At 42.0% G+C, this 14,535-nt stretch overlaps 1 protein-coding gene across 2 annotated transcripts in view; it reads left to right on the top strand.

Annotated features, from left to right (window-relative positions):
• LOC125459330 (polypeptide N-acetylgalactosaminyltransferase 18-like) overlaps window positions 1–14,535 on the top strand; it is a 222,732-nt gene that overhangs the window by 115,523 nt on the left and 92,674 nt on the right. For both annotated transcript variants that reach the window (XM_048545669.2, XM_048545670.2), the window contains 2 exons: window positions 11,745–11,942; window positions 14,370–14,484. In XM_048545669.2, coding sequence (XP_048401626.1) covers window positions 11,745–11,942; window positions 14,370–14,484 — 313 coding nt within the window. The remainder of the gene's footprint in view (window positions 1–11,744; window positions 11,943–14,369; window positions 14,485–14,535) is intronic.

The raw sequence follows: 14,535 nt of genomic DNA, 5'->3' as shown, positions 1-14,535 counted from the left end.
TTGACAAGTAGCTTAGTGGAGTCGATTAATAGTTTAATGAATCATAATCTGATGTAGAGGTGTGCCTTATGGCAGATCTGAGTTGCTGCAAAATATACAATGGCCCAAAAATCACTAGTAGAAACCAAATAATTGATCGGGTAAGTAAAGAGAAACTATTTGTATTGTTTTTAGGAGTCAAGGACTGAGGCAGATCATCTGAAAGATAAGGCCATATCTTTTAAGAATGAAATTGGAAAATGTCAACAAAGGATAGGAAGTATTTGGAATTCTCTTGTGCAAGTATCAATTCATGTGAGGTCATTTAGTAATTTAAAAAGCGTTTGATTGATAATTTGTTAACCAGAGGTATTAAGTATTACAGGAACGAAGTGTATAAGATATGCGAAGAAAAGGTGAGCATATTCAGTTAGATTGCAGCTCAGGCACCTTCCCTGACTGTCAGTACAGGTTAAACGGTGCTTCATCTTCCTGTCTGCCTGCAACAGTGAGGCTCAGGCACTCACCATTGTTTAGGTGAAAACCAGACACTAACTTCAAGTAATCAAAGTTAACTGCAAAATGTCTGTGGTTGCATCTAAAGTGCATCCTGAAAAGGGTACCTTACATTTTCGTTGCCTGTTAAAATACATTGAATGGCATTAAGTTCCTGTCACGGTGCAATTTTTAAAATATTCATTAATGGCGGTCACTGAATGGGCTAGAATTTATTATCCATCCCTAGTTACCCTTTAGAAGGTGGTGGTGGGTTGCATTTTTGAACCACTGCAGTTCATTTGGCGTAGGTGGAAGCACAATGCTGTTAGGGAGGGAATTCCAGGATTTTGACCTGGCAACATTGAAGGAACAGCGATGTATTTCCAAGTCAGGATGAAGGATGGCTTGGATGGGAAAGTTGCGGTTTGCGGTTCTCCCATATATTTTCTGCCCTTCAATATAGTAGAGGTTGTTCATTTGAAAGGTGCTGTCCAAGGAGTTTTGACAAATTTTGTAGATCGCACTGATTGCTGCTAGAGTGTTAGTCGTGGATGGGGTGAATGTGGATGTGATGTCAATCAAATTGAGCTTGAAGTGTTGTTGGGGCTGCACTCATCCAGACAAGTGGGGAGTATTCCATCACACTCCTGACTTGTGCCTTGTAGATGGTGGACAGGCTTTGAGGAGCCAGGAGATGAGTTACTCACTGAAGACTTCCTAGCCTCTGACCTGCTCTCGTAGCCATAATGTTTACATTTATAGACCAGTTCAGTTTCTGGTCAATTTTTTAAAATTTCAAATATATAGTTTATTCATAAATAATCTTTATATACATACACAGTCACTAAAGCAGTTTGGTTCTGTACAGTTTTAGCATATGGAGAAACAAACAAACATTGGAATTTGACTTTCCCAACTGTTCCAACAAACACCAAGGCATTCCTTACTTATGCAAGATGTTGTTTACATATATTTCAGGCACCGAGAGAGTCCGATAACTGATCAGGACCCATTATACTTTGACCAAAAAACTTAGATGGTGGCCTTTCCCCACTGAACTTTGGAGGCAGCTGCCCCAAGCTTTTGTGTCCCTCAGCTCATCATCCTAAGCCTTAGAATGTGCCAGTTGAGGTTAACCCCTTGCACTGGAAGACCGCAAGTTTCCTTTTAGACCAAAGACTGTCTTTCACTGAGTTGATGGTCTTCCAGGTACAGTCGAGGTTGTCTCGATGCGCATCTTGGGGAACAGATTGTAGAGCGCAGAGTCTTTTGTCATGGAGCTGCTCAGGATAAATTTCAACGAAAACCACTGGATCTTTCACCAGATTTCCTTTGGAAAGGCACATTCCAGAGGGAGATGTGTGATAGTCTCTACGCCCCATAGCTGCTTTGAGGGCAGTGTGTAGTGGGCATGCATGTAGGATCTCACAGGTAGTGCCCTTCTCAGGTCCCTGTTAAATCTTTCCCTTCTCACCTTAAAATTATGCCCACCAGTTTTGAACTCCTCTGTCCTTGTCACTTGTCAGCCCAAACCTGGGCATTGTTCAGGTCTTACTGCATTTGAACATGGACAACTTCTGTACTTGAGGAGCTGTGAATGATGCTGAACATTGTGCAGTCCTCAGTGAATATCATAGACGAACCTTCCTACAGAAGGTGTAAGTTTGTCTGATCCAGTTTAAGCCCTTTTTTTTATAGTTGGAAATTCCTCGACACCAGGTTATAGTCCAACATGTTTATTTGAAATCACAAGCTTTCATAGCACTGCTCCTTCATTGGGTCCTGCCTCTTTTCATCGTGATAGTTTATTTTTGCAGCAATTAAAACTTTTCAGACAGAAATTGAACTTTTACTAAGTGCAGCATCTCATTCCATCAGATATTTGCTATAGTCAGATATTTTAAAAAAACTTATGTTTTTTTTCTTTCTGGCTTTTATGTTCTCTCTTTTAATCCAATATTTCTTTCTCCTCTTTTATTTCACTTCTAGACTTGACATTGTGATGATGAACCTCTTTCTTGAGTGCTATATGGACAATTTGATTGGATGATCCATGCTGATCTTAAGAAGGGCTCACTGGGGTTTCAATCCAGCGACACAAAGGGACAGTGTTATAGTTCCAAATCAGGATAGTGATCATCTTGGAGGAAACTTTCAGTTGGCTATAGCCCCATAAATCTGATGCCCTGTCCTTTAGTTTGGAGAGCTGGCAGGTTTGGAAGGGGCTGCCAAAAGGCAGGATCCACGTGGACTTGTTGGGCCGAAGGGCCTATTTCCACACTGTAGGGCATTCCATGATCCTCTCAGCATCTATCCTATCAGGCCCAATTAGATGTTATACATTTCATAGATGACATGTGTCTGAACCCCTTCTACCTTCCTTGGTTCCACATCCGTTAAATCCATCACCTTACACTTAAACAAAAGGAGTTCACAGCAACAATGTTATTCTGTCATGCTTACACTGAGGCTGCACATCTTAAAACATTTTTGTCATGCGAAACAGAAAAACAGGCTCAGTCCTGCCCCATCAGCTACTGGAACACATGCATTTGTTAGCTCCAGACTGTTCACTGCTTTGCTGGCTGGACTCTCAAATTCTACACTCAATAAATCCTGCCAAATACTGATCCTATTTGTATGATCTGAAGTGAAATAGAAGCTTTAAATAGCATCAATTCAAAATAATTGTTTTTGTTGCTGATGGAGTAGGGAAACTAAAGTTGTTCAGATATCAGTGACGTGACATCAGTTTGCCTAAAGAGTAATAGACTGTGAGATGCTGACATATTCATTTATTGCTGTCATGGAGCAGCCTGATGAATTAACATGAACTGAGCAAACGGGAGAGGACTGTACTATTCACAGGAAAAGCTATTGCAACCTACCATTGGATTTAGGATGAATCCAAGGGGTGTTCTCTTCATATATTCATGCCCTATTTATGTGCTTGCCATCCATAATTTCTTTAATTTTAGGATGTTTTTTTCCAGCCCATTTCAAAGAACGACTTATCCTCTTGTCGGACAGAATGATGGCATTGTGTCATGAAGCTAGACTCAGGAACAAACCTGTCTACAAATGCTGCGGATGCTGAAATAAAAATAGAAAATGCAGGAAATGCTCAGCAGTTCAAGTTCAATCTGTTGGAGACAGAAACAGAGTTCAAGTTTCAAGTCAGTGAACCCTTCATCAGCTGTTCGATTTTCATTACAATCTTGGCTCTGTTTGAGATCCTAACTGCGGGATTAATTTAGAAAGTGATCGACTTGCATTATATATTTCATGACCTCAAGATGTCCCAAGAAGTCTGCTCCCACTGAAGTACAGTTTAAAGTGTAGTGTTGAGATGTAGGGATAACAGCAATCAATTTTTACACAGTAAGATTCCATAATTACCAACATTGGTAATGACACAATCATTTGTGAAAGTGTGGTTGTTCAAAGGACTAAAATTGACAAGGACACAGGAAGAACTCCTTTTTAAAGGATCAGTGCTGTGTGATCTTTCATATCAACTTGAGTGGACAGAAGGGACTTGGTTATCTATAACAGTGGAGTACTCCCTCAGCAGTTTCCTTCGAGCATTGCACTCCTTCAATATTACAACCCTGCATTGCAGCATTCCTCTCTGAGCTACCTTGTCTCAGTAAGGCACTGCCACTCCATAGTTTAGCACTTACTTAGTGCTATCCCTTTTACAGCATAGCCCTCCCACAGTATGTCCCCTCGTACAGTACACTGCGCTTTTTGTATTGACTTTTCAAGCACACAGCACTCTCTCAGTACTTTTCTGTCTTGAGTGTGTCAGGTTGCCTGGTATGCTGCAGAATCTAGCAACTTTTGATTGCGTACTTTTGCAGTAACTCAGAGAACCAGATTCCTAATTTCTTGCACAGCAAGGTTCCACAAACAAGCATGTTTTAAAATCTAAACTGAAATTCAACTTTCATTTTACATTTTTTTTTCTCTTGCCTTTGGTGATTCTGACCAGGTTGTCTTCAATGCACGTTACTTGTTGGCTTGAGGGGGTTTAGGAGACACCCATGTGGTGTAGGACAGAAGTCACATGGAGGCCCAAAGCAAGCAGGGGTTTCTTTCTTTGAAGGGCACTTGTGAGCCAGTTAGGATTTTACAGCAATCCAAAAACTTCCAAGATCATTTCACCTGATGCCAATCCACGTAAACTGAGATTCCTTACCTCACAAGCTGTCATATCATGGGCATAAATTTGGGCAAACTTGCTGGTTATACACTGACAGATAATTCCAGATGTGGAACTGAGTTATTGGTACTTTCGCTGAATACACTAGTTGAAAAAAAACATGAGTTTAGATGAAACACCACAGATCTGAAATGTTAACTCTGTTCTTCTCTCCTCTTTCAGACCTGCTGAGTGTTTCAGCATTTCCTGTTTATATTTCTGGTTTCTAGCATCGCACTTGTACGATCACAGAAGAGGAAGTACGGGAGGTCTTAGAGAATAGATAGGTGGACAAATCTCCAGGACCTGATCTAACATATCCTGGAATGTTGTGGGAAGTAAGGGAGGAAATTTCGAGTCCCCTTGCATAAATATTTGCATCATCTATAGCTATGAGTGAGGTGCCTGATGACTGGAGGGTGGCTAATGTTGTACCTTTTGTTGAAGGAAAGTTGTAAGGAGTAACCAGGGAACTATAGAGTCTGACTTCAGTTGCAGGCAAATTTTTGGAGGTGATTATAGAAGATAGGATTTATGGACATTTCGAGAGGCAAAAATTGATTAGGGATAGCCAGCACGGTTTTGTGAGAGGAAAATCGTGTCTCACTGTCTTGATTGAGTTTTTTGAGGAAGTTACCAAAAACATTGATGATGATACAGCAGCAGACGTTGTTTATTTGGATTTTAGTGAGGCCTTTGATAAGGTTCCACATGGTAGACTAATTAGTAAAGTAATGTCACATGGGATTCAGGGTGAACTTGCCAATTGGATAGATAATTGACTTAATGGCAGGAGACAGAGTGATGGTAGAGGGTTACTTTTTGGACGAGAGGCCTGTGTCCCTGTTCCACAGGGAGCAGTTCTGGGATCGCTCCTAGGTCCCCTCTTGACTCCAAAATTGTTGATATTGCAGACAGTAAAGAAAGTCTTCTAAGATTACAAAGGGATCTTGATCAAATGGGTTAATGGGTGGGAAAATGGCAGGCGCAGTTCAAGTCAATAAATGTGGAACTGGAAAAGCACAGCGGGTTAGACAGCATCTGAAAAGCAGGGAAGTCAGCATTTTGGGCCGAAATCCTTTCTCAGGACTGGGGACGGGGAGGGGAGCCCAGAAATAAATAGAGGGAGGGTTTGGGGCTGGGGGGATGGTATAAGATGGAGATTGGTGGATGCAGGTAGGAGTTTATTATTGTTGGTCAGTGGGAAAGGAGGAGCAGGTAGGTGAATCAGAAGATGTACAGGTTGGAAGAGGAGAAATTTTGAAGCTGGCAAAGTCAATATTCAGCCTGTAAGCTCCCAAAGTGGAATATCAGGTGTAGCTCCTCCAGTTTATGTTTGGCCTCACTCTCTGACAGTGAAGAAGGCCAAGGATGGACATGTCACCAGGGGAGTGGGAGGGGGAGTTAAAATGGATGGCAACCAGAAGATCGGGATGGTTGGTGCGTGCAGAGTGCAGATGCTCTGCAAACCGGTCCCTGAGTCTGCGTTCAGTCTCCCTGATATAGAGGAGACCACATTGGGAGCAATATATCAGGTTGGATGAAATGCAGGCAAATCACTGCCTGATTTGAAAGGATTCTTTGGGGCTTTGGATGGAGGTGAGAGGGGAGGTGTAAGGGCAGGTGTGGCATCTCCTGCGGCTGGAGGGAAAGGCACTGGGTATGGTGGAGGGGCTGATTGATTTTTTGATTTTATTGTCACATGTACTGAAATACAGTGAAAAGCTTTGCTTTTGAGCTTTACAGGCAGATCACAGCAAGCAATGGATGTACAGATCAGAAAGATTGAGAGACAGACAGGTCACATTGCAGGCTACGTTATTCAAGGCTAGAGTCCAGTTTACAGTCAGATAACAGCTGTAAAGAAGCTGTCTCTGACCCTGGTCATGCATGTGTTCAGGCTCCTATATCTTCCCTCTGACGGAAGAGGTTGTAGGAGGTCATTACTAGTGTGCAATGGGTACTTGATGATGTTGACGCCTTTCTGCGGCAGCAAGCCATGTAAGTAGAGTCTGTTGATGGAAGGTTGGCTTCTGTGATAGTCTGGGCTGTACACACCACGTTCTGTAGTTTCTTACGGCACTGGGCAGAGCAGTTGCTGACAAGGGAGTCACAGAGTGAATGGTCCCTGCCAAAAGCAGACAGGGGTTGGGAGCGAAATATCTCTTTGGTCGTGGGGTTTCATTCTAGGTAGTGGAAATGTCAAAGGGTGTTGCATTGTATTCAGAGGTTGGTGGGGTGGTATGTGACAGCTAGGGGGACTCTATCCTTATTGTTGTTGGAGGGTGAGGGTTTGATGGCAGAAGTGCAGGAAATGGGGGAAATGTGGTTGAGGGCATCCTTAATGACAGCGGAGGGGAAACTATACTCTCTAAAGTAGGAGGATATCTAGGAGATCTTAGATTAGAAAGCCGCACCCTGGGAGCAGATGCAGCGGAAGTGAAACAATTGTGAATATGGGATATGTAGTCTATGTAACTGTGGAGTCAATGGGTTTGAAATGGATGTCAGTGGTGAGTCAGTCACCGGAGATGGAGACAGAGAGGTCCAGGAAGGGGAAGGAGGTGCCAGAAATGGCCCAGGTGAATTTGAGGGTGAGGTGGAAGGTGTTGAAGTTGATGAACAGTTTGAGTTCCTTGCGGGAGCACGAGGCAGCACCGATACAGTCATCAATGTAGCGGAGAATGAGGTGGGAGATGGTCCTGGTGTAGTTGTTGAAGAGGGACTGTTCCACAAATCTCACAAACAGGCAGGCATAGCTCAGGCCCATGTGGTGCCCTTGGCCACCCCTTTGGTTGGTAGGAAGTGGGAGGAATCAAAGGAAAAACTGTTGAGGGTGAGGACCAGTTCCCCTGAGTGAATGAGAGTGTCAGTGGAGGGGGATTGTTGGGGCTATGAGAAAGGAAGAAGCGGAGGGCTTTTAGGCCATCTCCGTGGGGGATACAGGTGTACAGGGACTGAACATCCATGTGAAGAAGAGGTGTTCAGGAACAGAGAATTGAAAGTTTTGGAAAAGGTTATGGAAAAGGAAGAAGATGCGGGCTATGTCCTGAATGTAGGCAGGGAACTCTTAGATCAAAGGGGAAAGAACGGAGTTGGGGAGGGAGGAGATGAGTTCTGTGGGGCAGGAGCAGGCACAGACAATGGGTCAACTGATGCAGTTGGGTTTATGGATTTTGGGAAGAAGATAGAAACAGGCGGTGCCGTGTTGGAGAACTATTAGATTGGAGCCTGTGGATGGGAGATCTCCCAAAGATATGAGGTTGTTGATGGTCTGGGAGATGATGCCTTGGTGATCATTGGGGTCATGCTCAACAGGATGGTAGGAGGAAGTGTCATAGACTTTGCATCTGGCTTCAGTGATGTAGAGATCAGCGTGCCATTCTACCTCTGGTACAAAAGAACAAGGGTAGGGATTACACAATTAATGTTTGGGTCTTGGGGTAGTGTTGAGGAACAGAGGGACCTAGGGGTGTAAGTACATAATTCTTTACAGTCTGCAATACATATAGACAGGGTGGTTAAATAGGCATTTGGCACACTTGCCTTCATTACTCAGTCCTTTGAGTACAAGAGTTGGGATGTTATGTTGAGGTTGTATAGGATATTGGTGATGCCTGTTCGGAATACTGTGTCCAGTTCTGGTTGCCCAGTTGTAGGAAAGATATCATCACACTGGAGAGGGTTTGGAAGAGATTTACCAGGATGTTGCCTTGAATAGAAGGTTGGAGTTATAAAGAAACGCTGGATAGGCTGGGACATTTTTCCACTAGAGCATAGGAGGTTCAGAGGTGGCCTGATAAAAGTTTATAAAATAATGAGAGGTATAGACCGAGTTAATGGTAGTTATCTTTTCCCAAAGATGGAGAATTTCAAAACTAGGGGACACATTTTAAAGATGAAAGAGGAGAGATTTAAAAAAGACATGAGGGAAATGTTTTGCGCAGAGGGTGATTCGAGTTTGGAATGAACTTCCTGAAGAAGTGATGGATGTGGGTACAACTAAAATGTTTAAAAGACATTTGGATGGATACATGAATGGGAAAGGTTTGGAGTGATTTGGGCCAGGAGCAAGCAGGTGGGACTAGTTTAGTTTGGGATTGTGGTCAGCATGGAGTGTTTGGACCAAAGGGTCTGTTTTCGTGCTGTATGACTCTATGACTCTTGTGACTCTATAATCCAGAGGCTTGGACTGAAGACCTAGAGAAATAAATTCAAATCCCTCTAAGGTAGCCAGACACTACCAATTTGTTAAATAAAAATCTGGAGCTGAAAGGTAGTGTCATTGGTGGCAAAGAAATGACTCAGTTATCATAAGAAATTATCTGGTTTTCTTAGGGAAGGAACTCTCTGATCATACCATATCTGCCCTATGCATAATGCCAACTGACTCTTAACTGGCCTTCTAAATTTGTGCACTTCAGAACTGACAACGAGACTCCTAAGACCACTAGGAATCATGGTGGCACACAAGCCCACAGCTACACTATGATAAACACACATAACGATTAAAGACCCCATTCCCCACAACATGCGGAATCAACATGGCTTACAGTATACCACACAACTGCTACAAACATTACATCGAACAGGCAGGAAGGAAACTAGCCATCAGAATACACAAACGTCAGCTTGCATGATGAACTCTTCTTATTATCAGTACACTCAGACAACGAAGGCCATCAATTTAACTGAGACAAGGTAACCATAGTAGCCCAAGTCAAATTCCCATAGACACGCATGAGAATTCCTAGAGGCATGGTTCTCAATCCGCAATACAATCAACAAACATATAGAGTTGGACCCCATATACAAACCCATACAGATCAAAACCAGAAATGACACTAAAACCTCAACGGAATAGATAGTATAAATTCCAAGCAGATTAGAATAACATTGCTTCATTGGAGGCCTCACTGATAATGTTACCTCGCATGATGACGAAACATCTGAACAAAAACAAGCCAGCCTGGTGAGCAAGTCAACAACCTCAGCCTCAACCCGAGCTATGAATCTTTGCTAAAATTTTAGAAATATTTAATGCTGTTCAGAAGCAGTTGTACCCATCAGAAAGAAAATCTCTGCCTCACAAAAAACGCCATCGACATCTAAGGAGGCAAAGAACAGCATAAAATTAAAAGAAAGGACTGACAAAAATGCAAAGAACAGTACAGATCCCACAGAAAAAGATTATGAAAGGAAACCTGCAAGGGACATAAAAGACAATAAGAAGAGGTTTTATAGTTATGAAAAGGCAAAACAATGATTAAGAGTCGTATTGGCCCACTGAAGGCTGAGAGTGGGGATATTATCAATGACCTTGGGGAAATGACAGATGCGCTAAATGATTATTTTTACTCAATATTCACAGCAGAAAAGGAGACTAGTTTGCCAAAAGTCTCAAAGAAATTAACAGATGATCAGGGTCAGTGTCTAAATAAAATTTGCTTAAATAAATCATCAATAATGGAGAAATTAATGGAACTGAGAGTAACAAATCTCAGGACCTGATGGTTTCCATTCATGGGTGTTAAAGTAGATAGGAGAGCACATTGCTGATGTCCTAACTGTAATCTTTCATTGTTCCCTTCATTCAGGGAGTGTACCTCTGGGAATCAAAAGTTGTTCATGTCACTCTGCTCTTTAAGAAGAGTGACAGAGGGAAACCGGGAAATTACAGACCTTGTCATGTGCCATGCGGGAATTGTTGGAGACTACAACTGAGGATAGAAAAACTGATCACCTCAGAAAAATTAAGTTAATCTGGGAGAGTCAACATGGATTCATGAAGGATGAGTGCAGAGGTGACAAAGGTGGTGGACAGAGGAAGTCAGTGGATGTTGTTTCAATTGACTTCCAGAAAGCTTTTGATAATGTCCCACACAAGACACTGTTAGCTTAGGTGGAAGGCCAAGGAACTGAGGGCAAGTTACTGACATGCACAGTTGAGTGGCGGGAAACAGAGTTAGAATTACGGATTTGTACTCAAATTGGCATAACATGACTCGTGGTGTCCTACATGAATCTGTGTTGGGGCCTCAATTATTTACAATGTTCATTAACAACTTAGATAATGGCATAAAAAATGTGATATTCAGATTTGCTAATGATACAAAATTAGGCAGCATTGTAGACAGGGTTGACGACAGCATGAAATTACAACAGGATATTGATAGATTAGATGAATGGGCAAAACTGTGGAAGGTAGATTTTAATATAAACAAGTGTGAGGTTGTCTATTTTGTACTGAACCAAGGATAGATCAGTGTACTTTTTAAAGAAGGCACTAAGTTAAATACACTAGATGTCCAATGCAGTTTGGAGTTCAGATTCATAGCTCTTTAAGTGCAATGAGAAAGTGCAGAAAATAGTCAAGAAGGCGTATCTAAGGGGGTTGAGTATGAGAATGTAAATGTTATGATGCAGTTATACCCCACTGTGCTGTGTGCTGTACTATCCTGTACTGAATGCTATGTGCAGATCTGGACACCATACATTTGGAAGGATGTTTTGGCCCTGGAGGGATATCGAAGCAGGATTTTAAGAATGATACCTGAGCTTCAAAGACAAGATATGAGGAGACATTTGTTCTCTGGAATTTAGAAGGTTAAGGGGTGATCTAATTGAGATCTTCAGGATATTAATCGGGAAAGATTATGTCTCTTTGTCTACCCCATTTCCACTGGTTGAATATTCTATTACCAGGAGGCATCATCTAAGAATTAGAGCTGGGCCATTCAGGTGAGATGTTAGAAAGCACTTGTACATATAAAGAGTAGTGAAAGTGAAACAACAATTAATGCTAATTCAATGGTTAAATTTAAGCCTGAGATAGACGAAGTTTTATTAACCCAAAATATCGAAGGGAATGGGCCCCAAGGCTGGAAATGGGGTTAGGCCACAAATCAGCCACAATGAATGGGGGAGCACACTTGAGGGGCTGAATGGCCCACTCCTGTTCCTATGTTCCTATGCTTGTAAGGGTAGTTACAAGCTGGCCTTGCCAATGTCACCGGTGTTTTACGGATAAAATATCCCACTCAAAATCTCTTTACTTTTCAAGGGCTGAGCCAATACTCTCAAGAATAAAGGAAGACAGAACACGTATCATATCTCCTTCCTTTGATAATATCAAGTATGATAATTTTGAGATTGAAGAGTATCCGCTATCGGCCCAAGGTTTTGACTGGGAATTATGGTGTCGTTACTTAAATCCTCCCAAAGAATGGTGGACTCTGGGAAATGTGACTGCTCCGATCAGGTAACTAAGTTCAAACGAGTTTGGGTTGGTGTCCTTTGTTATTCACATGTTTACAGATTTCCTTTGGGCCTGGAACTGGCACACTGGAACTGTGGCCGCAAGACCAGGTAAGGAGTTGAAAATTCTGAAATGAGTAACTCATCTCATGTCCTGTCCACTATCCACAGGGCACAAATCAGGTCTGGTTTATATGTTGCAATTGATAACCACTATCAGATGGTTACACTAGTTTGTTGCCGCCGTTCTGATTCCTTGCATGGGTCTAAGGATCTACTTAATTTACAGCGATAGCCACAAACTACAAATGAGCATGAACAAAAAGAGGATCTTGTCTTAATCGAGGTATAGTTTATTGTATGATAGCAATCAGGTACAAATTCCTTTGGTAAGATAGTCTTAATAACAATGTCTATGAGGAGACCAAAGATATAGGTCTTCATTTACAAGATCTGCAATGTTCAGCTTTTCCTTACCCAAGTTCTTTTGACATCATTGGGTGAAGCTTAATGTAGTTTCTCAAAATTTATTCTTTCAGAGCCATAACCTAATGTAATGAGGACATCTGAAAAATTGTGTGTTGCCAGATAAATGGTTAGCCTGGGAAAGTAAATTCACTTGTTTTGTTTAAATTCAGAGCAACATCTAATTATGTATCCCCATGATGTGGAGGTGCTGGTGTTGGACTGGGGTGGACAAAGTCAGAAGTCACGCAACACCAGCTTATAGTCTGCCTCTGTCACTCCCCTAAAGACCACCACCACGCTCCCTCCCCACACACATATAAATCTATGGCCTTAATCATTTCTTCCAAGATGTTTGTTTATTTGCAGATACATTCAATTTTGTTCAAAATAAACACTGAAGTTGTAGTCACAGCCAGGCAGTGTGGCATCTTATAAATTCCAGCTTTCAAAATAAAACAAGCCTGATTCCAGGTTAAAACTCCGAGACAGATTTTGTACAAGACCTCACGCCTACAATTCAGTGTCTGACCTGAGATGTGACCTTTTGTATATTCCTACGGCTCTGCCTGATTGTCATGACAGCACAGCACTGACATTGACTTTCTGAACTCTTTACGCATTGTCTAACACACTTGTTCACCTGCAGAGACTTATCATTTGACACTGCACTTACACTAGTTGTATGATCTTTTGATCTTTCTGCCCTTGATCTCTCTGTCTATAAACTCTGTGTCTGTGTGTGCTGCTGTCTCGCTGCACCTGACAAAAGGGCTCTGTTCCGAAAGCTTGTGTGATTCCAGATAAACCTGTTGGACAACCTGGTGTTGTGTGACTTCTGACTACATTTCCCTAACATAAAATTGACAGGATCATTAGATCGCTTTTGACAGTTTTATAGTAGAAAACAGCAAGACTTAATAACAATTACTGTTGCCTGCATTAAGGCTATACGCCCTTATTCTTATACCACATTCAGAGTATACAACTGTCAACCCACAACTTACTCCAGTCAGTCTCTCTCTGTCTCTGCCCCAAACCCCACCCCTCCCCACACATGCACGAACGCTCATACACACAGTCACCATCATTAGTATACCCTACAGAGAGTACACACCTCGTTGATATACTTCATTTGAAGTTTACACCACATATCATATATCCCCTATTCAGGATACATACTTCACTGATATACCCAGCTCAGAGTATACTGCCACTATGCACTAGTTTTGGAGGGGCTTAGTGTTGGGGTACTGGATGGGATGTTGTTCAAATGGTCTGTATTGTCCTGGATAATGTCAAGCTTCTTGAATGTTGTTTGAACTGCATGAATCCAGGAAAGTGGAGAATATTCGATCACCCTCATGTCTTGTGCCTTGTAGATGGATGACAATCTTTGGAAAGACTGGAGGTGAGTTACTTACCGCAGAATTCCCTGTCTCTGACCTGCACTTGTAGCCACAGCATTTATAGAGCTGGTCATTGGTAACACCCAGAATGTTGATGTCAGACACTTCAGTGATGGTAATTCCACTGAACAGCACGGAGGGGTGGTTAGATTCTGCCTTGTTGGAAGTGGTCATTACCTGGCAATTATAACATGTGAAAGTTACTTATCATTTCCCAGTCAAAGTGTTGGATTCATTGTCAGTTGTGTCTGATCTGAACACTGTGCGATTTGAAAATTACATGCTTCAACTTGGCACCTGCTTATTTTGGCTGTATTGTCGATGACAAAATGACAATCTTATGAACAACATCTCTGCGCATATTGAATATGTTACAAATCTGAATTTGATGTTGGATTTACCTACATCTGCAACATGTTTATGAAATGAAAAATGTTCAATTTTTTCTTGTTCATTTGACCAGGAGCTGGTCAGACCTCAGCACAAATTTTATAATCTTAAATCTTCAGCAGGAGAATCTAAACACAGCTTTGTTTCCTTCTTTGTGTGTTTTGTAGAAGCCCTGCACTGATTGGATGTTTTGTGGTAGACAGACTATACTTTGAGGAGATTGGCTTACTGGATGAAGGCATGGAGATCTATGGAGGGGAGAACGTGGAACTCAGTGTCAGGGTAATTATCACAAAGCTGATCTGCCAATATTTCCTGCTTCCCTTTTTAAGT

This window comes from Stegostoma tigrinum, chromosome 17 (assembly GCF_030684315.1).
Source record: "Stegostoma tigrinum isolate sSteTig4 chromosome 17, sSteTig4.hap1, whole genome shotgun sequence".
Classification (NCBI taxonomy): Eukaryota; Metazoa; Chordata; class Chondrichthyes; order Orectolobiformes; family Stegostomatidae; genus Stegostoma; species Stegostoma tigrinum.
The sequence above is the reverse complement of the archived record's forward strand: the minus strand, read 5'-3'. Positions and strand labels throughout refer to the sequence as shown.